This window comes from Saccopteryx leptura, chromosome 5 (genome assembly GCF_036850995.1).
Source record: "Saccopteryx leptura isolate mSacLep1 chromosome 5, mSacLep1_pri_phased_curated, whole genome shotgun sequence".
In the NCBI taxonomy this organism is placed as follows: Eukaryota; Metazoa; Chordata; class Mammalia; order Chiroptera; family Emballonuridae; genus Saccopteryx; species Saccopteryx leptura.
Window position 1 is genome coordinate 148,736,437 of NC_089507.1, and position 24,985 is coordinate 148,761,421.

Consider the following 24,985-nt stretch of genomic DNA (forward strand, 5'->3'; position numbering starts at 1 on the left):
TGCAGTTCCTGGTTTTTTCTGATTTACTTATTTCACTTCGTATAATGTTATCAAGATCCCACCATTTTGCTGTAAATGATCCGATGTCATCATTTCTTATGGCTGAGTAGTATTCCATAGTGTATATGTGCCACATCTTCTTTATCCAGTCATCTATTGATGGGCTTTTTGGTTGTTTCCATGTCCTGGCCACTGTGAACAATGCTGCAATGAACATGGGGCTGCATGTGTCTTTACGTATCAATGTTTCTGAGTTTTTCGGGTATATACCCAGTAGAGGGATTGCTGGGTCATAAGGTAGTTCTATTTTCAGTTTTTTGAGGAACCACCATACTTTCTTCCATAATGGTTGTACTACTTTACATTCCCACCAGCAGTGTATGAGGGTTCCTTTTTCTCCACAGCCCCTCCAACATTTGCTATTACCTGTCTTGTTAATAATAGCTAATCTAACAGGTGTGAGATGGTATCTCATTGCAGTTTTGATTTGCATTTCTCTAATAACTAAAGAAGATGAGCATCTTTTCATATATCTATTGGCCATTTGTACTTCTTCCTGGGAGAAGTGTCTGTTCATGTCCTCTTCCCATTTTTTTATTGGATTGTTTGTTTGTTTGTTGTTGAGTTTTATGAGTTCTTTGTATATTTTGGATATTAGGCCCTTATCTGAGCTGTTGTTTGAAAATATCATTTCCCATTTAGTTGGCTTTCTGTTTATTTTGTTGTCAGTTTCTCTTGCTGAGCAAAAACTTCTTAGTCTGATGTAGTCCCATTCATTAATTTTTGTCTTCACTTCTCTTGCCTGTGGAGTCAAATTCATAAAATGCTCTTTAAAACCCAGGTCCATGAGTTTAGTACCTATTTCTTCTTCTATGTACTTACCTTGAAAGTTTTAAGTTTTTCGTGGATCCCCTAAACAAATGTTGTAAGTTTGTTAATAATTGTGCCATGATGTCATGCTCCCCCCAACCTGTGTGTAATTAGGGGTATATAACCAGCCTCTGAAATGTATCTGGTCCGCATGATTTGGGTCTGCAATGCCCCATGTTAGCCATATGCGGCCATCATATTTAATAAATCTCCTCCTTAAATAAAACCCTTCAAAATTCATCTGGACTTGGTGTCTGTAAAACCAGTAGCCACAGCCACCATCACAGCCGCCTGGCCCATGCAGGCTCAGATTTGATTCGGACAGACAGTAATGAAACAATGGAGCCAAGAACTGGTGGGCCATTACCTTTAATTCTAGCTTGCTCCTGGCGGGCAAGAAATACACACAGTGGGAAAACACTTCCCTTTCCATTCAGGGTTCCCAAAGCCACTGACTTACCTGAGTTTCCTAGAATCAAAGGTTTCTACCTCATCAGTCTTATTCACCTCTCTTCCCCATCTCCTTCTCTCTGCACAAACTCTGCACAAACTGGCTTCTTTAACACTCCGCCATCTTGGCTGCTTCTCCTCTGCTCCAGGTAACCTTTCTCTGCTCTACTTGCAATGTTAATTTCAGGAACCAAAGAGAGCAGGCCTTGGTCTGCACCATTTTATAGTGTAGAAATCAAAACATTTAATCCAATATACAAACAAGGAAGCCTTTGATACAAAGTCACTTGTCTGAGGCATAATGGGATTCCTCATGAGAGTGCACCACCCCACATCATGCAACAGTCAAGGGTGTGGGGAAAAGCTTAGTTTTAAAACTAAGCCTAAGACTATCACGACCCTGCCTGCTTACAGCCTGTCTCCCACACTCAATGCAAACTATAAGTGAGCAAACATATATATATATATCATATTTACAAACTTATTTGACCAACAGTGTCTCTACGTAAACTCGCGGAAGTAAGGTACGGATACTTTACAACACTAATTTGTGAGCACTTAGGTTGAGGTTCAGCAAGGGGCTCACGAGCAACAGGGAACTTTTGCGGAGGAAACTGAGGCATAGGGAAGCAGGAAAGCCGTGGTGAGAAGCCCAGCACCCTGTGTTCTTTCCTGCAGAACCCCGAGCCCCCCGCCCGCGCGTTTAAAAACCAGCCTGGAGTGGCGAGCTCCCTGGCAGCCTGAATCAGTAAGCGAGTCTCGGAACTAACAGCTGCCAGAACAGAGCGAGATCGGACCAGCACGGTATGGGGCACCGCCCAGTTTGTTACTGGTTTGCGTCTGTCCGTTATCTTTGACTTGGAAAAGGATGCTGTCTGGGAGGAGGATGCAGGATTGGCGAGCTTGGCTCCGCCCCGGGAGCGCGCCGAGGCTTCCCAGCGGCCGCAGGAGCCCGGAATGCAAAGCCAAGGTCTTAGTTTCCTGCCGGACTGCTGCTCCTGCGGCTCCCGGAAGCTGCGCTCGCTGCCTGGGTAACGGGCTCCGGCGGCGGCGGCGGCGGCGGCGGCGGCGGCGGCGGTAGCGCCGTTATGGACCTAGAGGAGGCGGTGAGCGGGCGGTGGACCGGGATGGGGCAGGGGTGCTGCGGGAGGTCCACTCGGCAGGGCGGGAGGGGAACGAAGCTGAGGAAGGAGAAGGGGCTGCAGGACGCCGACTGGCCACGGGGACGGCCACCGACCGGCCGGCAAAGGAATGGGGCGGGCAGACATGGAAGGGTGCGTTTTGGGGGAAGAGGATGTGGATGAAGGGAGGGTGGGCGATGTCCTCTCCTCTGAATGTGCTTCAGGAGGAGGGTGAAGTTGTGGGTTTTGTGGGTGATCCACCCATGTGGCTCATCCTCTCTGACAGGACCCCCCACAAGTTCCCCTTGATGATGGGGTGGGCAAGGGAAGGCGGGGTTGGAACCAGAATGCCCCCCAGTAACCTCTGGGATTCCTTGCCACCGTCTGCTGTCGGTACTCCGCATTTGGGTTTGGGGACAAACCAAGGCGTGGTAGTGATCAACACGAGATTGATGGAAGCTTTACCCACTCGCCAAAATAACTTTGGCGTTCATTTTTGACATGCTGCTTAAAATGCCCGCACTCTTTGATGGCAGAGTATTCTATAGTTAGATCAACGATCATGTCAAACACCAAAGACCTGGGGGTCAGTAACTTAGTGAAAGTCGAGGTATGTTTAGAAGCATTATGGAAACAAGGTCTACCTCATTGTAGGTGCTCAGTAGATGTTTACTGAATGATGCGTGGGTGACGTCTGTAATTGCTAGGGTGATGACATTGATCAGGGTCACTCACCATTAATCTGTATTGCTATGAGTAAGGCTCCTGTCAGATTGAATGCTCATCACCTGGTTTAAATGGCTAGTACACAGGTAGTCGATACTCCTTGTGTTGCTGAATGAGTAAATTGAAACAACTGTAATAAAAATTTGGTGTCTTTGGGGTGAGTTGCTTGTTTTTAGCGTCCTGGAAAAAGTTCCAAATGGCATTCTATTGTATTTCTGTTTTTTAAGTCTTCTCTGTACTTAAATCTTGTCATCTCTTTTTCCTCACAGTATTTTCAAGGAATTTTATTTACTCACCTTTTCTTTCCATTTTGCCCCTACCACCTTTTCTTCACGCTTTTCCCCCTCACACATTGCATATTTTGGAAAGTTTTCTTTAATAGTTTAATTCCATTTTGAACCATTCAAGAAACTGAAGTGCCCTGGCCGGTTGGCTCAGCGGTAGAGCGTCGGCGTGGCGTGCGGAGGACCCGGGTTTGATTCCCGGCCAGGGCACACGGGAGAGGCGCCCATTTGCTTCTCCACCCCTCCGCCGCGCTTTCCTCTCTGTCTCTCTCTTCCCCTCCCGCAGCCGAGGCTCCATTGGAGCGGGGATGACCCGGGCGCTGGGGATGGCTCTGTGGCCTCTGCCTCAGGTGCTAGGGTGGCTCTGGTCGCAACATGGCGACGCCCAGGATGGGCAGAGCATCGCCCCCTGGTGGGCAGAGCGTCGCCCCTGGTGGGCGTGCCGGGTGGATCCCGGTCGGGTGCATGCGGGAGTCTGTCTGACTGTCTCTCCCTGTTTCCAGCTTCAGAAAAATAGAAAAAAAAAAAAGAAACTGAAGTGCTGTTCTCATTGCTTATAGATAATCTCTCTTATATATTTTCTATGTTCTATTATATATATATATATATATATATATATATATATATATATTTTTTTTTTTTTTTTTTTTTAATTTATGGGGTAAAACTGCTGGTCACCCTCTAGCAGAACTGCAGAGTTGAGGTACAATGTCCTGACTGTCCTCTTCCTCTGCTACAGAAAGAGTTCAGAGAGCGCTGTATTAAGTGTGCTGCTGTCTCCTGGGGTCTTACTGATGAAGGCAAATATTATTGTATTTCCTGCCACAACGTCACAGAAGTAAGTAACCCATCTCATCTACGAATTTGCTTGTGTTTTAAAAATTGCAGTTTCAGGCCCTGGCCGGTTGGCTCAGTGGTAGAGCGTCGGCCTGGCGTGCGGGGGACCCGGGTTCGATTCCTGGCCAGGGCACATAGGAGAAGTGCCCATTTGCTTCTCCAACCCCCTCCCCTCCTTCCTCTCTGTCTCTCTCTTCCCCTCCCGCAGCCAAGGCTCCATTGGAGCAAAGATGGCCTGGGCGCTGGGGATGGCTCCTTGGCCTCTGCCCCAGGCGCTAGAGTGGCTCTGGTTGCGGCAGAGCGATGCCCCGGATGGGCAGAGCATCGCCCCCTGGTGGGCAGAGCTTCGCCCCATGGTGGGCGTGCCGGGTGGATCCCAGTCGGGCGCATGTGGGAGTCTGTCTGACTGTCTCTCCCCGTTTCCAGCTTCAGAAAAATACCAAAAAAAAAAAAAAAAAATTAAAAATTGCAGTTTCAGCCTCACGTGGCAAAGAATTGATCGAGTTGATCTATTTTTATTGGTCTTGCAATACTCAAATTCCAAGAGTGTAAGTAGGCTTTAGGTGCTTACACAATGGTAAAGGAATTTGTAAGTTAGATTTAGGATGAGCTTTTGAAATTATGTTGGGCCATATGCATAGGTGATTTCCTGATTCAGACTGTATAGTTTAAGGGGAAATAACTGAAATTGTACTTAGAAGGTGGTGCATTTCTTTTTATTAGTTAATGCTTACTTAAGAGTTTTTAATGTGTTGTGGTAGCTTAGAGGTTTCGAAGATGGAGTGTTAGAAAGATTGAGGACTGTTGTGTGTATTGGAAATATGCTTCATTATTATTTTATCTTTGTACAATACCTTACAGTGTTTTCTTACCCATTATTTAATTTCTTCTTCATACCAACCTGTGACATACTATTATGCCTATCTGTTGATGGGGCAAGTATGGCTCACCAGTTGAGTAAATTTTCCGAAGTCACAGAAGCATAAAGTGTTGAGCCGGGACTTGAACCTAAATCTTCCGACTCCAATGTTCATTTTGCCCCACCACACCTGCCTCTTAGAGATTGTCACACCACCCTGCCGTGACCTAGATAATTGAAGGCTGGGAGTGCTATGTCTTCCAGGGCAGTTTGGACAGCCTGCTCTTGGACAGGCTAAACATGCCAGAGCTCTTCTCTCTGGAAAAGGATTTCCTCAAAGTCTACAGAGCCAGGAAGGAGAGGATATTATTACCTTTACTCCATTGGCCTAAGAAAGCCACATTTGGGACAGATAAAAGTAACTGTAGATTTCTGCTTTTGGCCAAGGAGTAGCAGAAACCAGATTTACCTTCCTACCCAAACAACGAAAGCCTGGAAAAATAGCTGAAACAAGGAAAAAAGACATTTCCCTTGAGAAGTTTTAGCTTGCAACTCAGTAACACAAGAGCTTTTCCTTGAGACACTCATTGTCCCTCCGTCTGCAGTGGACGTTCTCATGTCTACTTCCATTTAGTCGCCCAGAATATTTAAGAGGGAAGGGCTCCTCTGATGAAGTGGCTGGAGTGATGGATGTGTTCATCATCCTGATGGTGATGGCCTTGGATACACACACGCACACACACACATATCAAATTGTACTTAAACACATGTCATTTGAGCCTCTCTGCTCTGGCGCGTGCTGAGCACCGTCAGTTTTACCCACCATTGCGTGTGCCCCAGCAGTGCAAATGTAAACATGTGAAGGAAGCGTGTCTACACAGATCAGCATCCTATCCCTATAGAAATCAAACTATTAACTAGTTGCTTCTTTTCTGTCTTTGATGATGTGTTTATTTATTTCTGTCTGATAAAATCTGCTGCAGTCATTTTCTTACCTTGTAAGATCCTAATACCATTACCTGGTTCCACATATGAAAGGCCCTCAACCCAAATGGAGTAACTTGTCAAGAATGTAGCATTTTTTTTTTTTTTAATTTTTCCATTTGAGAGAGAGAGAGAAGCATCAGCACATTGTTTCACTCAGTTCCATTTAGTTGTGTACTCATTGAGTGCTTCTCGTACATGCCCATACCAGGGGGTCAAACCTATGACTTCTGGTGTGTGGGGTTGACACTTTATCCCCTGTGCCAACTGGTCAGGGCCAAGAATGTTGCATTCTTGAAAGTGAGCAACATATTTATAAAGGCCAAGAACTTGACTCAGTGCTTACCATATGATAGACAAACTGTGTTTTATTTTTTTTTTTATTTTTTTTACAGAGACAGAGAGAGAGAGGGATAGACAGGGACAGACAGACAGGAACAGAGAGATGAGAAGCATCAATCATTGGTTTTTCTTTGCGCGTTGCAACACCTTAATTGTTCATTGATTGCTTTCTCATATGTGCCTTGACCGTGGGCCTTCAGCAGACCGAGTAACCCCTTGCTCGAGCCAGCAACCTTGGGCTCAAGCTAGCAACCTTGGGCTCAAGCTGGTGAGCTTTTGCTCAAACCAGATGAGCCTGCGCTCAAGCTGGTGACCTCGGGGTCTCGAACCTGGGTCTTCCGCATCCCAGTCCAACGCTCTATCCACTGCGCCACCGCTCGGTCAAGCCAAACTGTGTTTTCTAATCTCAGTGGTTACTCTTGGCTTCCTGGCAGTCCAGGCATGGTCTTCATATAGAGTGTGATGTGACAGGTGCTGCCTGGAATGTGGCATTGTAGTTGCAGATGTTGAAATCCAGTGGGTGAGGAATGGCTGATGAGACAGGAGTTACATCTATGAAGGTAAGTCATGGTACGATTTTCCCCATTTCTCTGCCCCTTGCACCGCCCTCCGCTGTACTCTGTGTATCATTCTCAACTCTGGATACTATACTTCCTGGAAAGAGCCTTCTGAAATGGTCAAGGAGTTAGATGTTTCTCTTGGTTTATTTTATGCAGGAAAAACTTTGTCGGGCCTTAAATCTGGCCAATTTTTAAAATAGATATTCTTGCAAGTATTTTGTGAGTATTTAATAAAAGTTGTAGGCTAGAATTGTGTGAGTTTAACAGTTTTTTATGATTATAAGAGCAGATTTATTATAGAAAATTTGGAAGTTATGAAGATGAAAGTTAAAATCAATCTCAATACACAACATTTTAATGTTTCTATTTAGTTTCTTTTTTGCTGTGTATGGGAAGGGGATGTGGATGAGTGCTATTGAATCTTTTTCTTTTGTGACACAGAGTCAGAGAGAGGGACATTGGGGACAGACAGAAAGGAAGAGAGATAAGACACATCAATTCTCAGGTTGCAGCACCTGAGTTGTTCATTGATTGCTTTTTCATATGTGTCTTGACCAGGGGGGCTACAGCAGACTTGAGTGATCCCTTGCTGGAGCCAGCGACCTTGGGCTCAAGCTGGTGAGCTGGCAACTTCAAGGTCTTGAAACTGGGTCATCCGGATCCCAGTCCGATGCTCTATCCACTGCGCCACGGCCTGGTCAGGGTCACTTAGTTATAGCTCTAATTTAAATATTAGGCTTTTTCTAACTTTTAGTTATTTCACATTTTGTCTAGTCCAGGTTTTAAGCCTTTTTTCCCTACCTTCTCTTTAGAAGTTGCACATGTCTCTGCTGGGTGACTGTGTTGGTGTGTATTCTGACATGTCTTACGTTCTTACTGTAGCTAGCCCAGTCCATCAGAACTGCTTTGAATATGGCACCTGAGACTTTAGGTTTGATTTGAAACACTTAAAAATTTATTTGAAATAAAACTAGATTCATTTGACAGACATTTATTTAGTGTCTATTATATTCTAGTCACTTGAGTAATTTTGAATGACAAGGCAACAAAAAGGTTAATCAGAGTGTTCCAATTTATATGATTTTCCAAAATGTTACCATTATTCATTCTGGCACTCACAATTTAGTTCATTTTACAGTAATCTCTTGCCATATCACGGTTCGCTTTTTGCGGTCTCACTGTATCGCAAATTTTTAAATTGTATATATCTAGTTTTATATTGTAGCTTTTTTGCTATATCGTGAGATTTTGCAGTATATAGGTATTTTTATATAGTTATTATTTTAATTATTTTTGCAGTAAAATAAGCATTTTCTAGCCTAAAAAATTGGGAAAAAAATTAATTAAACATATTAAAAGAATACTAAATTGAAATAAAGCCTTAAGTGTATATATATAAATAATAAAATAAATATAAGGTTGCTACTTCATGGATTTTCACCTATTGCAGGGGTTCTGGAACCTGACCCCTGCGATAGATGAGGGACCACTGTAGTTCCAGCGCATGGTTGGAAATAGATTGAGGGAGATGTAAAGCTAACTTTTTAATGATATGTTTCTGTTTCCTGCAGAGATCGAAGGAAGTTTTGAGCACTGAGCCTATTTCTAACACTAAAATAAAAGCCATCAACCGGGGACTTAGAAAGAAAAAAAAGCCCGGTAAGCCCTTTCTTCACGTGTCCTTGGCAGTCTGCAGGCCTGCTCTCACCTTCGTGTTGTGGGTGTGGAATGGGATGGTAAGTAGATTCCAGGAAATTGCCAGCATGTTAAGCAGGTAATCCAAAGTGGAATTAAAGTAGGTAATTATCGATGGTAAGATTGGAAGCAAATGTTTTAAAGCCTGTTGTTTTTTATCCTGCTTATTATTAGGTTGCTCTCCCAAAGGAGCAGCAGTTATACAGAAGAATGATAACAAAAGGAGCATGTCTCTTTTTATCTGTTGGCATCTGTTTTTCTGTTCTGTATTTATCATCTGTTATGAATATGATTTTCTGTACTTTAAAAGAAAATGTTTTTTTTTCTGAAATGATTCAGCTGGAATTGTCAGGTTAGGCGAGTTAAACCTGATATTCAACTTTTAGAAATCCATTTCTCACATTGAATTGTGAACACACCCCTTTAAAAAAGGGGAGGTTATTTTTCCTTAAAATAGCTCAGCCTGGGTGTGCTTTGAAAGGTAGTCTATTTCATTAATCCAGTGAGGACATGAATTAACCATTATTGAGAAGAATCTGAGATAAAGTCTATCTAGTACTTTTTATTTCTGTGACCAATCTTACCTAGGACCAGATCCTCAAGTTTGAAACCAGGCTAATGATAACGGCTGCTCCTCCATGTTATAGCCTTACAGATACACACACATGAAATAAATATGTACAAATTTAATAAGCTTTCTGTATGAAATAAATTGACATTCTTAGGTGGGTAGCAGAGAGAATACCTAAATGCTAACTTCTGTTCCTTTTTAACCTTTAATAGTGACCATTTTGATTAGGCTAAAACCTGATTAATTTTAATTAAATTTTATTAGGGTAAAGCCTGATACATTTGGACTTCACCTGTGTAAATAATTAAAAGGTATAGTTTGAACTTCAATTGCAGCAGGAACTTAGGTGCTTTACATTAGATGTCAAGTGTCTTACATGCAAGCTATTTGACCTTAGTTTCTTCATCTGTAAAATGCAAGTGGTGATGGCCTTTGTTATGTAAAATAGAACCTCAGACTCAGAACTTAACACAGTGAGAACAGTGTGCAGGGAGAAGAGAGAACACGGTGAGAACAGTGCGGGGAGAAGAGAGAACACATAACAGTGTGCGGGAGGAGTGAGAACAGTGTGCGGGGAGGAGAGGGAACATAGAACAGTGTGTGGGGAGGAGAGAACACAGAACAGTGTGCGGGAGGAGAGAACAAGAACAATGTGCGGGGAGGAGAGAGAACACGGTGAGAACAGTGCAGGGAGAAGAGAGAACATAGAACAGTGTACGAGGAGGAGAGCACATGGTGAGAACAGTGTGCGGGGAGGAGTGAGAACATAGAATAGTGTGCGAGGAGGAGAGAGAACACAGTGAGAACAGTGTGCGGGGAGAAGAGAGAACACGATGAGAACAGTGTACAGGGAGGAGAGAGAACACGGTGAGAACAGTGTACAGGGAGGAGAGAGAACACGGTGAGAACAGTGTACAGGGAGGAGAGAGAACACGGTGAGAACAGTGTGCAGGGAGGAGAGAAAACACAGAACAGTGCAGGGAGGAGAGAGAACACAGAACAGTGTGCAGGGAGGAGTGAGAACACGATGAGAACAGTGTGCGGGGAGGAGAGAACACAGAACAGTGTGCGGGGAGAAGAGAGAACACGGTGAGAACAGTGCGGGGAGGAGAGAGAACACGGTGAGAACAGTGTGCCTGGAGGAGAGAAAACACAGAACAGTGCGGGGAGGAGAGAGAACACAGAACAGTGTGCGGGGAGGAGTGAGAACACGATGAGAACAGTGTGCGGGGAGGAGAGAACACAGAACAGTGTGCGGGGAGAAGAGAGAACACGGTGAGAACAGTGCGGGGAGGAGAGAGAACACGGTGAGAACAGTGTGCAGGAAGAAGAGAGAACATAGAACAGTGTACAGGGAGGAGAGAGAACATGGTGAGAACAGTGTGCGGGGAGAGAGAACATAGAACAGTGTGCGGGGAGGAGAGAGAACATGGTGAGAACAGTGTGCGGGGAGGAGTGAGAACATGGTGAGAACAGTGTGCGAGGAGGAGAGAGAACACAGTGAGAACAGTGTGCGGGGAGGAGAGAGAACACAGTGAGAACAGTGTGCAGGGAGGAGAGAGAACACGGTGAGAACAGTGTGCGGGGAGGAGAGAGAACACAGTGAGAACAGTGTGCAGGGAGGATAGAGAACACGGTGAGAACAGTGTGCCTGGAGGAGAGAAAACACAGAACAGTGCGGGGAGGAGAGAGAACACAGAACAGTGTGCGGGGAGGAGTGAGAACACGATGAGAACAGTGTGCGGGGAGGAGAGAACACAGAACAGTGTGCGAGGAGAAGAGAGAACATGGTGAGAACAGTGCGGGGAGGAGAGAGAACACGGTGAGAACAGTGTGCAGGAAGAAGAGAGAACATAGAACAGTGTGTAGGGAGGAGAGAGAACACGGTTTGAACAGTGTGCGGGTAGAAGAGAACATGGTAAGAACAGTGTGCGGGGAGAAGAGAGAACATAGAATAGTGTGCAGGGAGGAGAGAGAACACGGTGAGAACAGTGTGCGGGGAGGAGAGAGAACACGATGAGAACAGTGTGCGGGGAGAAGAGAGAACATAGAACAGTGTGTGGGGAGGAGAGAGAACATGGTGAGAACAGTGTGCGGGGAGAAGAGAGAACATAGAACAGTGTACAGGGAGGAGAGAGAACATGGTGAGAACAGTGTGCGGGAGGAGAGAGAACATAGAACAGTGTACAGGGAGGAGAGAGAACATGGTGAGAACAGTGTGCGGGGAGGAGAGAGAACATAGAACAGTGTGCAGGGAGGAGAGAGAACATAGAACAGTGTGCAGGGAGGAGAGAGAACATAGAACAGTGTGCGGGGAGGAGAGAGAACACGGTGAGAACAGTGTGCGGGGAGGAGAGAGAACATAGAACAGTGTACAGGGAGGAGAGAGAACATGGTGAGAACAGTGTGCGGGGAGGAGAGAGAACATAGAACAGTGTGCAGGGAGGAGAGAGAACATAGAACAGTGTGCAGGGAGGAGAGAGAACATAGAACAGTGTGTGGGGAGGAGAGAGAACACGGTGAGAACAGTGTGCGGGGAGGAGAGAGAACATAGAACAGTGTGCAGGGAGGAGAGAGAACATAGAACAGTGTGCGGGGAGGAGAGAGAACACGGTGAGAACAGTGTGCGGGGAGAAGAGAGAACACGTTGAGAACAGTGTACAGGGAGGAGAGAGAACATGGTGAGAACAGTGTGTGGGAGGAGAGAGAACATAGAACAGTGTGCGGGGAGGAGAGAGAACACGGTGAGAACAGTGTGCGGGGAGGAGAGAAAACATAGAACAGTGTGCGGGGAGGAGAGAGAACACGGTGAGAACAGTGTGCGGGGAGAGAGAACATAGAACAGTGTGCGGGGAGGAGAGAGAACAGTGTGCGGGGAGAAGAGAGAAGAGAACAAGGTGAGAACAGTGTGCGGGGAGGAGAGAGAACATAGAACAGTGTGCAGGGAGGAGAGAGAACATAGAACAGTGTGCAGGGAGGAGAGAGAACATAGAACAGTGTGCGGGGAGGAGAGAGAACACGGTGAGAACAGTGTGCGGGGAGGAGAGAGAACATAGAACAGTGTGCGGGGAGGAGAGAGAACACGGTGAGAACAGTGTGCGGGGAGAGAAAACATAGAACAGTGTGCGGGGAGGAGAGAGAACACGGTTTGAACAGTGTGCGGGTAGAAGAGAACATGGTAAGAACAGTGTGCGGGGAGAAGAGAGAACATAGAATAGTGTGCAGGGAGGAGAGAGAACACGGTGAGAACAGTGTGCGGGGAGGAGAGAGAACACGATGAGAACAGTGTGCGGGGAGAAGAGAGAACATAGAACAGTGTGTGGGGAGGAGAGAGAACATTGTGAGAACAGTGTGCAGGGAGGAGAGAGAACATAGAACAGTGTGTGGGGAGGAGAGAGAACACGGTGAGAACAGTGTGCGGGGAGAAGAGAGAACATAGAACAGTGTACAGGGAGGAGAGAGAACATGGTGAGTGTGCGGGGAGGAGAGAGAACATAGAACAGTGTGCAGGGAGGAGAGAGAACATAGAACAGTGTGCAGGGAGGAGAGAGAACATAGAACAGTGTGCGGGGAGGAGAGAGAACACGGTGAGAACAGTGTGCGGGGAGAAGAGAGAACACGTTGAGAACAGTGTACAGGGAGGAGAGAGAACATGGTGAGAACAGTGTGTGGGAGGAGAGAGAACATAGAACAGTGTGCGGGGAGGAGAGAGAACACGGTGAGAACAGTGTGCGGGGAGGAGAGAAAACATAGAACAGTGTGCGGGGAGGAGAGAGAACACGGTGAGAACAGTGTGCGGGGAGAGAGAACATAGAACAGTGTGCGGGGAGGAGAGAGAACAGTGTGCGGGGAGAAGAGAGAAGAGAACAAGGTGAGAACAGTGTGCGGGGAGGAGAGAGAACTCAGAACAGTGCAGGGAGGAGAGAACAAGGTGAGAACAGTGTGCGGGGAGGAGAGAGAACACAGAACAGTGCAGGGAGGAGAGAGCGCCTGTGTGTTCAGGTTGAGGCACTTCAACCCCCTCAGCTTTCACTTGAAGGATGCATCAGAGTGACAGGTGGTTTGTTTTACTGCTGTACAACCTAAAACCCTTTCCAGAAACTGGGTTAGTCAGCTGGGGTAGGGGAACCTTGTGACACTGAGGTAAGAGAGCGAGTGGCAGCCCTATGACATTCTGCATGCCAGAGGGGATCCTAGAGTCATAGCAACAGATTTCAGAAGTTATATGTAAAAAGGCTGATAACCAGCTTTTCAAAAAGTCCAGTATTTGTCCAGAAAGGAGGGATAAAATATCAGGGTCTTAACAGATTTTAACATTTTCTGTAACTGGTGGTGTGTTTAAACATGTAGCTCCTGTCTGTTGTGGTGGCAGACTTCTTCCCAGGCTCTCAGGACTGCAGAGAAGAACCTAATTGTAATGCCTAGAGCATACCTGGTACCTAGGCGGAGCTCCATAAGCATTTATTTCTTTGCTTTCAGTTTCTCCCTTTAACCATTTTCAGAAAAGCAGAATGCCACTGAGTGGTGTGTTTTGGAATGTTCTTACTGCCCTTTCCTAGACCTTGGACCCTTACATCCTGGCTTTTGTTCGTTCATTCTGCAAAGACTCACTGTTCCCGTTCACTGTGAGTCTGCACGGGGGAGCAGTGACTGGACACTGAGGGTTCCCCATTCAGGACACCACTGGGCGTTGTTCAGTACAGTGTGCATTTTTAAAACTGATTTCATTTTTTTAACATGGTGACTGTAATGTTTGGCTTTGGCATTTGTGTACAGATTTGCTAGGTTGGAAACAAAACTGGAAACCTTATTCAGGGATACAAAAAAATTCCAGTTGCAATGTGTAAAACACAGCTGTAACTATGTGGTAGCATGCAGTGAGGAAATTAGGAATGCAGATGTCTAAAGCTTGTTATTTGTCATTTAGAGAAAGGCTGGGATTGGTACGTGTGCGAAGGTTTCCAGCACATACTTTGCCAACAAGCAGAAGCCTTAAAGACCCTTGGCATAGGCCCAGAATTAAAGGTAAGTCCATTTGTGTCTAGATGTTAGGTTTCCACTTGGTTGTTTGTTTTTTTGTGTTTTTTTTTGGATTTTAAAAAAAATTTATTTATTAAATTTAATGCAGTGACATTGATAAATCAGGGTACATATGTTGAAAGAAAACATCTCTAGATTATTTTGACATTTGATTGTGCTGTGTACCCCTCCCTCAAAGTTAAATTGTCTTCTGTCACCTTCTATCTGGTTTTCTTGTGCCCCTCCCCTCCCCCAGCCCCTCTCTCCTTCTGTTTTAAGAACAGTACTATTCTGCTCTGGCTTGATAGCTCAGTTGGTTAGAGCATCATCCTGATACACGAAAGGTTGCCGGTTTGATCCCTGGTCAGGGCACATCTAGGAACAGACTGATGTTCCTGTCTCTCTCTCTCTCTCTCTCTCTCTCTCTCTCCCCCCCCCCAAGAATAGTAAGATTTAGAGTGAAACTAAGGAGAAAAGTAAGAGTTATTGGTAATAACACTATTATTTTTTGTGATTTTTAGAAAAACCTTTATATGTTGATTGATATCTTAGAGAGAAACATTGATTTGTTGTCCCACTTATTTATACATTCATTGGATGATCTTTTATGGGCCCTGACCAGGGATCAAACTCACAACCTTGGTGTATGGAGACTCTAACCAACTGAGCTACCCTTTAATCTTTTTATGAGATTAGCAGTTCCTAAGTGTGTTCTTCAAGATGAAATAAGCAATGATATATATACTTTTTTAAATTCAGTGAGAGGAGGGGAGGCAGAGACAGACTCCCACATGTGTTCTGATTGGCATCCCCCCCAGCTGGCAAGCCCACAAGGGGGTGATGCTCTGCCCATCTGAGGCATTGCTCCATTGCTCAGTAACCGATCTCTTTCTTAGCGCCTGAGGCGGAGGTCAAGGATCCAGCCTCAGCACTCAGGGCCATATAGCTCAAACCATTCAAGCCATGGCTGCAGAAGGGGTGAGGGTGGGTGGAGGTATGGAGAAGCAGATGGGTGCTTCTCCTGTGTGCCCTGATTGGGAATCAAACCTGGAATATCCATATGCCGGGCTGATACTGTACCACTGAGCCAACCGGCCAGGGCAGCAATAATATATTTAAAGGAAAACTTTTTAAAAATGTTTTTGGTCATCAAACATTTAGGAAACATTGGCTTAAAGTAAAACAAATAACTTTGCAGACTTTTATGAGTTAATGTGCTTGTTTAGTTAACAAGAGGATGTAGTGTGCAATATTCACTATTAGAGAACAGAATCTTTTGCTATGTGCAGCATCTGTCAGCACTTGAGTTCCAGAATGCACTTTGGAGAATGATATGTTAAACCAGTGGTTCTCAGGCTTGAATTTGTGTCAGAATTACCTGGAGGGCTTGTTAGAACACAGATTGCTAGACGCTATGCTGGAGCTTTTGATTGAGTAGGTCTGGAGTAGGTCCCAAGCATTTGCATTTCTAACAAGTTCCCAGGTGACCCTGTTGCTGCTGGTCCAGGGACCATACTTTGACCTTGCTGCCTTTCAGGAGTATCCCTGCTCTTATTTGCATTTCATATCTCTTCATCTAGTTGAAACCATTTCAAAAATTCTTTAAAGGCCAGTTGTATAGCAACAGTGGTTCCCTCATACTTGCTGCTTGCCTTCATTGGAAAGCGAGTGCTAAGAGACCCAGCCTCGTTGAGGAGAGGGTTTTATATGTTGTGGAATGAATAAACACAAAACTGGATAATGGTATGCTCTTAAGTGACATTAAGGGCAAAAAGAGAAGGGAGGAAGATCAATGTGGACGAAGTCACCGAGGAAAGATCTGTCGAGGAGCCTTTGCTGTTGTTGGGGCAAGCCGAAACAAAGTGACCTCTAGGTCCATGCATGACCAAAGGGGACTCTGGGCTTCTTAGGATGGGATGGGATGGGATGGGATGGGATGGGATGGGATGGGATGCGATAGGATGGGATGGGATGGGATGGGATGGGATGGGATGGGATGGGATGGTATAGAATGGGATGGGATGGGATGGGATGGGATGGGATGGGATGGGATGGGACGGGTAGGACGGGATGGGATGGGATGGGATGGTATAGGATGGGATGGGATGGGATGGGATAGGACGGGATAGGATGGGATGGGACGGGACGGGATGGGATAGGACGGTATAGGATGGGATGGGATGAGATGGGATTGGATGGGATGGGATGATATAGAATGGGATGGGACGGGTAGGACGGGATGGGATGGGATGGGATGGTATAGGATGGGATGGTATAGGATGGGATGGGATAGGACGGGATAGGATGGGATGGGACGGGACGGGATGGGATAGGACGGTATAGGATGGGATGGGACGGGACGGGATGGGATAGGACGGTATAGGATGGGATGGGATGAGATGGGATTGGATGGGATGGGATGATATAGAATGGGATGGGACGGGTAGGACGGGATGGGATGGGATGGGATGGTATAGGATGGGATGGTATAGGATGGGATGGGATAGGACGGGATAGGATGGGATGGGACGGGACGGGATGGGATAGGACGGGATGGGATGGGATGGGACGGGACGGGATGGGATAGGACGGTATAGGATGGGATGGGATGAGATGGGATTGGATGGGATGGGATGATATAGAATGGGATGGGATGGGTAGGATGGGATGGGATGGGATGGGACGGTATAGGATGGGATGGGACGGGATGGGATAGGACGGGATAGGATGGGATGGGACAGGATGGGATGGGATGGGATGAGATGGGATGGGACGGGACGGTATAGGATGGGATGGGATGGGATGGGATGGGACGGTATAGGATGGGATGGGACGGGATAGGATGGTATGGGATGGGATGAGATGGGATGGGATGGGACGGTATAGGATGGGACGGGATGGGATGGGATGGGATGGGATGGGACGGTATAGGATGGGATGGGACGGGACGGTATAGGATGGGATGGGATGGGATGGGACGGGACGGTATAGGATGGGATGGGATGAGATGGGATGGGATGGGATGAGATAGGACGGTATAGGATGGGACGGGATGGGATGGGATGGTATAGGATGGGACGGTATAGGATGGATGGGACGGTATGGGATGGGATGGGACGGGATGGGATGGGACGGGACGGTATAGGATGGGATGGGATGGGATGGGACGGTATAGGATGGGATGGGATGGTATAGGATGGGATGGGACGGGATAGGACGGTATAGGATGGGACGGGATAGGATGGGATGGGACGGGATAGGACGGTATAGGATGGGATGGGACAGACGGGACGGAATGGGACGGGACAGGACAGGAAAGGATAAGATGGAATAAGATGGGATAATAGGAATTAGAAACTCGAGAACGTGACACACCAAAGGCCTGTGCGAGACCCACAGAGGCTCAGTCACATAGCTGGTGCAGGGAGGTATAGGACAACACACGGAGACGGAGGACAGTGCGTACCATACGAGAGGCTCTGGGGTTTCAATGTGCTGGTGCATTTGTCATCATAAGCCCAAGTGACCACTCATTTCCCTTCCACCTTAGAATCAAGTCTTACATATTTTTTGGAAGCGCTACCTTCAGAAGAGTAAGCAAGCGTATTGTGAAAACCCAGTGTACACCCGTGGAAGGAAAGCTCTGGTACGTGACAGGTTTGAGGCGTGGGCAGAAAGGCGCAGCGAGGCTTAGATGTGGTGGGCTCAGCCGCATGTGGGCTTGTGAGGCTTGTCAGAGGACTTTCAGTGAAGGGGTTTTCGTTGTAGTCCATAAGGACACGGTCACTGATCTAGACATTGGAATTAATTGTGACTTCTTATTTGACTGATTGAAACATAAAGAAATATATGATTAAGTTCTAAATAGAAGCTTAAAGAAGTTCTATAACTGTCCTTTTGGTTATGATACCTATACTTACTTTACCTAGCTCTTCAAGATTGAATTCAGTTACTGTCTCTTTTTAGAAGTCTATATGAGCAGAAACATAAGTCCCGTTCCTCATGCACCTTTCCTGTCCCCCCAGTTGCTTTTAATCCCTTTATAAATGTGCCATGGCACATTTTATTTGGGGTGCGGGGGTCTCCACTGCTGAGAAGGGCGACTGGATGAACTTGGGCATGTTGGATGTGCGGTCCTCGCTCTCCAGGGCTGAAAATAGGCTCCGAATCTGTTGACTGACATTGCTGGGGGCTTGGGAACATAGCCCAGTGTGTCCTTGTTTGTTTGGGGCCTCGTAGGTTCCACATGCAGAGTTTAGTGACTCAGGATCAAGAAGCCCAGGTCTGGGTGGAAGGAGTCGGTCTAAGAACGGGAACTTTGGGAGTAGTCAGGTCATGCAAGGTACAGTGATAAAAGTGCAAAGAATTAGTTTAGGAAATGTCCTTTTAAGTAGGAGACAATGAATTTAAATCAACTCAAGAGAAGGAACTTGAATTTACTGGGAAAAACAACATTTTGTAATTATAGAGTTGTGAAACTTCATCCTGATTCAGGAGGCAGGTGCTTCTCAAGAGAAGCGAAGTTGCTGTGTGGCTCTCGGGTGACCTTTGAAGGAGAAAAAGACAGACAGACAGAAGCAGCCAAATGATTAAGAACCTGACATTTAAAACTAATTAGCTAAGGTATTTGTTGGTTATATTTATGCACTGGGGCTTTATCTAGCCATAGAAAATCTGAGTCAGAACCTTGGATTTTATCTAAGACTTAAATATTTTTAGGTTAAGATATTAAAAAGTGTTTTGCTGACTTGAGTAAACACCCATCTAAAGTAATACGGTACTTAGGACTTACAGAAAAAGCACATAAGCAAGTATATAAAGCGGGGGAAGTGGGATATAAAACGAGGTGGCAGCTAAGGGTGTTGTTTGACACGAAGTGGTAGGGAAGGCGTCCCAGTGAGGACCTCATGGAGGTGAGAGGAAGCTGTGGGGACATGTCGGGGCAGATAAGCAGAATTTCAGGCCTCGCCCAGGGCCACTGAGCCAGAGCCCGCACTTCAGGACAGCTCCTGGGTGCTTCCTGTGCACACTGAAGTTTGCGAAGCACTGCTCTAGATGACACATGATAGTAGCTCTGCCCGGGCAGTCAGCAGTGGAATGACAGGTGGTAGGATTCTAGGTACGCTTGGGATGGAGCCCACAGACTCTTCCGGTGCAGCGGCCATAGCACAGAGAAGGAGAGGCATCCTCAGGGATGACTCTCTGGGATGTGGGCTGAGCAGCTGGCAGAAAGGAGTGCAGCGGGCAGAGCAGGAGGGCCAGGCTCAATCTTGGTCTGTTAGTCTGAGGCAGCCTGTGGACATCCCAGGGAAAATGCCACATACTCATTCGACGCGCAGGTCCTCAGTACAGAGGAGGCTTGTGGGCCGGAGCTATACACGGGGAGGCTGTCAGTTTACACTATGACCATCAAATCCAAAATGCTGTTCTGCTGCGAGAAGCACCAGCATTCCTCAGGTGGGCTTGCTTCCTGCCACCATCGCAGTAAAGCAAGCTGTCATCTTTCTGTTGGCGGAGGGTCTTGCCCTCAATTCGTAAAAAAATGCCACATCTGTGGAGCGCAGTAAAGTGAGGCCTGATGCCACCCAGTCTGGCTGCGGAGCAACACTGTGTCGCCCCTGGAGTTCAGGAGGTGTTTGAGGGGGGTGAACGAGCACGTCCATGCTGACAGGGCCCGAACGGGGCGGAGGAGAGTGCACGTGATCTGTGCGTGGGGGGCGGGAGGAGCTGAGTGCACAGGGGAGAATCGGACTTCCGACTGATGAGCTTGCTGCTGTCTACCGGCAGACCCAGACAGGGTGGGGTAGTGGTCAGTGCTGGCAGTGGATGCCGGCATGAGCCTGTGGACATTTCCTTCGGACTGTTTCAGTCTTCTCCGTGGGTGCAGGCTCACCTGCCACTCTGTAGTGACTTGCATTTAACCTGCTCGCCTATAAAGAGGGAGTGCTGGACAGAGGACACAGTGGCCTGTCCCCGATGTTTTATTCTCTTGTAAGTTTTTTTTTAACATGAGTCTTATTTCTTCTTAATAAAATTAAGTTTCTTGACTTGTACAACTGAGAAGCAGGGCTTCTTTTTCTGTGAACGATTCCTCCACGGTTAATGTCAGCGAATGGGGCCTTTAGGTCGGCAACCAGTGGACCTTTTTTAGAGACACCGTAACCACCATTTTAACAACACGTGTGAAAAATTAAACAATGGCATGAGATCGTTAGCCCTCGTCAATTAAGTGTTTTGAGCAGTAAGTGCCACTGAAGTTCAGGGACAGAACTCCCTGTGGAAGAGCCATTGGAAGGCCGGTGTGATAGCTAAGCTGGGGAGGAGGAGAAATGGAATTAGAAGGACACAGAGCAGAGGTTCCCCATGTAGGCTCAGTGGAGCGGCAGGCGGTGTGCGGGGGTCCCTGCTGACACTGGTGTTTCTGTTGGTGTGGATCTGGAGCCACCAGGGATGTGGCAGTTCCAGAGAGAGGAAGCCTGGTGGCTCCCCGCTCATGCTCGTCCACAGTCCGTCCCGGGGAGCCCTGGCCAAGCTGCCTGGGTGCCCTTTGGGCCTCAGGGACTCGGTAGATAGTGGCACTTAGTTGGAGTGGTTTCTTTATGGTGTTTGTGATGGTCAGGAATTGTTTAAATTTATGAGAATTGATTGCAGTTTTAAATTCCTATGCAGTGACTTTGTATTATTTTGCAAATAGGAATCAGGAGACAATCCCGGTCATTCAGCCTGGGACAGTGAGCCTGAGCTGCTGAGTGGCTTCAGCGGCCCTTCTGCCTTGGAGAGTGGCGCCGAGTCTCAGCCTGATGGCCACACCCAGAAGCCGGTACGCAGCAGACCGTCACAATCAGGTAAAGAGGAGACTCCATCTACCTAGAATTTGAAAGTTGGGGGTGCATCTCAAAAATAATGTAGTCCAGTCTCTTCATAGTCCAAGGAAAGGAAGTTGGCCTAGCAAAATTGTATGGCTAAGAAAAAGGGAAATAAAATGTAGTCTTCATGTCATTTTAAGAAGATAAATTGTCTCCACATGAATGTCTTTGTTTGATGTTTAAAGGGAGCTAAACAGTGAGTGGATCCAGGACAAAGAGGGCCAACTCTATAAAGCTCATATACGCGTGGGCTCAGAACTTCCGAAGAAAAGCTACAGTAGAAAAATGATAGAACTTAGTCATCTGGTAAGGCAGACAGGAGGCAAAGATGATATTTCCAGTTTCTAGGCATAGGCTAAAACCAGCTGAATTAAACCATATTACATGTGCCGAACCAGGCGCAGTGGATAGAGCATTGGACTGGGATGCAGAAGACCCAGGTTCGGGGACCCAAGATCATCAGCTTGAGCACAGGCTCACCAGCTTGAGTGCTGGGTCACTGGCTTGAGCATGGGATCATAGATATGACCCCATGGTCGCTGGCTTGAGCCCGAAGGTCACTGGCTTGAGCCCAAAGTTCAATGGCTTGAGCCCAAGGTCACTGGCGAGCAAGGGGTCACTCATTCTGCTGGAGCCCCCCCCCCCATCAAGGCACATATGAGAAAGCAATCAATGAACAAGTAAGGAGACAAAGGTGCCGCAATGAAGAATTGATGCTTCTCCTTTCTCCCTTCCTATCTGTCTGTTTCTATCTGTCCCTTTCTCTGTCTCTGTCACACAAAAAACAACCATATTACATGTGTGTATATGTATTTTATTTTCTGACTTAATTCTATAATTTAAAATATAAGGAATCTATTTAAGGTTACAGATACAGACCTTCCCAAAGCATTTATTCATGATTTTAGTTGTTTCTAAACCACATTTTTTTTCTTCTTTTCCAAGTGAGAGGAAAGGAGATAGACACTCCTGCATGTGCCCTGCCTGGGATCCACCCAGCAACCCCCATCTGGGGCTAATACTCTGCCCATTTAGGGCCATGCTCACAACGGATCTATTTTTAGCACCTTAGGTGGAAGCTTCATGGAGCTCTCCTCAGCACCAAGGCTGATGCCTTTGAACCAATTGAGCCATGGCTGCAGGAGGAGAAAGAGAGAAAGGGAAGGGGGAGGGGCAGAGAAACAGATAGTCACCTCTCCTTTGTGCCCTGACTGGGAATCGAACCCGGTACATCCACACATCGAGCTGATGCTGTACCACTGAGCCAACTGGCCAGGGCTGTTTTTACACTACATTAAAAAACAAAAAACCATGGTGGAAAACAGACCTCTAAATATAGACCAGCTTTTATTACAGATTACTAGAATCTTTATGTGTGTTGAGAGTTCTTTTGGAGACAGCTTCCAAACCCTCTGATGTTAGAGATTGTTGAAATCCAAAGTGTGGTTATATAAAATCTTCAACAAAATATTTCTTGTATGAACTCCTTCTTCACAGGCCCCTTGCCCTTCAGAGATTAAAGACTCCTTTAATCAGCATATCTGCATTACTTGCTAGACTGCACTATGACACAGATGTCAGATGTTATTTTTCTGTCCAAAGAAGTAAAGAAGTTGGAGTCATAGAATAATTGGGCAGCTATGAATCTCTGGAGTTTCCTCTCCTTGCTTTCCGCAAGCATTCCCGGGGGCCCGCTCCTCTAAAACCATCAAGCCTTTTAAAGCATCATGATTGTTGACCTGTGTTGTCTTGTATGTTTGTTTTGTGGTAAGTGATGGTCCTTACAGTTTTATTTTAGTGTTTACGTTAAAAGCAACTTTAATATAACTCCTTTCACAAAACTATAGAATATGGATAATCATCAAGAAAATAAAATTAGCAGTTGTTGTACCATCCAGAAATAATCACTTTTGCTATAGATCATTCCAGAAAGTTTCTTCTTCATGTACATATAGAAAGGAAACATTTTCTTATTTTGTTTTTGCAAAAAAGTGAACTATTTCTTTTTCTTTTTCTTTTTTTAGGTAAGAGGAGGGGAGATAGTGAGGCAGACTCCCACATGTGCCCCAATCAAGATCCATCCAGCAACCCCATCTGAGGCCAATGCTCAAGTTCTGAGCTATTTTTAGCACCTGAGGCTGATGTGTTCCAATGGAGCTATCCTCAGCGCCCAGGGCCATGCTCCAGCCAGTCAAGCCACTGGCTGTGGGAGGGGAAGAGGAAGAGAAGGGGGAGAGGGAGGGGAGGAGAAGCAGATGGTTGCTTCTCTTGTGTACCCTGACCAGGAATTGAACCTGGGATGACCATATGCCAGGCCGATGCTCTATCCACTAAGCCTCTGACCAGGGTCAAACTATTTCTTTATTCGTTAAATAAAAATCGTACATGCATGTAATTCAAATATATTTGTAAGACTTGTTATAAAAAGTTGTAAAAACAAAATTGTAGCCCACTGTTCCCCTCAGTGGCCTGTCCCCCTGTGGCATCAGTTTCCCTCTCCTGCAACCTCCTCCATGTCTCTGGGTCACACGCTTCTGGTGCTGCATTGTGCCCTCTGGTTTGGGAATTAACCAGGAAACTCCCCCTGTGGGAGATGAAGTCCCAGTCCTTCCACATATTCCTCACCCCCTTTCTCCCGGCGGTTAGCAGCACACAGTTAGGCATTTTTCATTCTCTGTCTTCCCAGTATAATTATAATTTTCTATTAGATCAATATTTAGTGCTTAAATTATTATAAGTTTGTACCTGAGCCACATTACATATCATGGTTACATTTTCTGTACATCCTTTGGTTTTTCTGGTTGGTAATTATCTTCTTTGTTTAGTGTTCTGTTTATTTATTGCTATTCTATAATTCATTACTGGGGTTGCTCCACACTTTTGCCCAGTTCTGAAAACGTCTCTCAGTTCCTTAGGTATTCTGTCATCTTTATGTTCTGGAAAAAGTCTTTCTGCAGCTTCTGACCTGTGACCCAGCTGTCTTTGTGGTCTCCTTGCCCCTCTGTCACCTCTCTCGTTAAATTCCTTATTTCCTTGATCCTATTTCATCTTTTCTGGTTGACCCCCCTCATTGTTTGGAGTATCTTTTTTTGCTGAGGATATTAATGATATTTCCTCCCCTAATTTTATTGTTTTGACCTCTGCTGTTCATACAGTCACACACCACAAACGACATTTGGGTGAATGGGGAACACGTACACATTGCAGTCCCATGAGGTTATAATGGGTTACAAGCAACAGGTTCGCAGTGTTGAAAAGAAAGGCTGGACCCAACTGTGATACTGAGTTTTTGTCTTGCTCACTCTGGGTGGTGTAAATGCAGGGGCCCTGTACCTGTGGAGGTGAGACCCGGGGCGGGGCAGGGTGAGGACTGGGCTGGGGAGGAGGGGAGCCCACCCTGCGCCCCCTCCTGCATGCATACACTACACAAACTCACTTCCTCCGCTGCATGTCTCTCCAGCTCTTTCCTCCAGTCCCATTCCCACCTCTCCCCGCCTCCTCTCTCTGTCTCGGCCTCTCTCTCTTTCTTTTACCATTTCTTGTCTCAAGCTTTAATCTGTGACTCTTGATCTCTGCTCTCCCTCTCTCTTCCCTCCCTCCTCCTGAGATCTACTACCCCTCCATGGCTGCCCCCTCAGCCCTTCCGTGCAGCCCGCCCCCGCCCCCCAGCCTTCTGGGTACATTCTGGGCTAAATACCGGCCAGGTTTGTGTAACTAGGTTCCATGATGTTCACATGATGAATTCTCAGAACGCGTCGTTAAATGATGTGTGACTGTATTAGAGGCTTTTTTCAAATGTGT

At 46.4% G+C, this 24,985-nt stretch overlaps 1 protein-coding gene across 3 annotated transcripts in view; it reads left to right on the plus strand.

Moving 5' to 3' along the window:
• The first annotated feature begins 2,379 nt into the window (after nucleotides 1-2,379).
• Nucleotides 2,380-24,985, plus strand: part of TAF1B (TATA-box binding protein associated factor, RNA polymerase I subunit B) — a 69,053-nt gene continuing 46,447 nt past the window's right edge. For 2 of the 3 annotated variants that reach the window (XM_066385998.1, XM_066386000.1), the window contains exons 1-6: nucleotides 2,380-2,426; nucleotides 4,191-4,289; nucleotides 8,605-8,692; nucleotides 14,227-14,324; nucleotides 17,869-17,964; nucleotides 21,013-21,163. In XM_066385998.1, the coding sequence (XP_066242095.1) occupies nucleotides 2,409-2,426; nucleotides 4,191-4,289; nucleotides 8,605-8,692; nucleotides 14,227-14,324; nucleotides 17,869-17,964; nucleotides 21,013-21,163 (550 nt within the window). In that variant the 5' untranslated portion in view covers nucleotides 2,380-2,408. The remainder of the gene's footprint in view (nucleotides 2,427-4,190; nucleotides 4,290-8,604; nucleotides 8,693-14,226; nucleotides 14,325-17,868; nucleotides 17,965-21,012; nucleotides 21,164-24,985) is intronic. The other variant, XM_066385999.1, reaches the window with a different exon arrangement.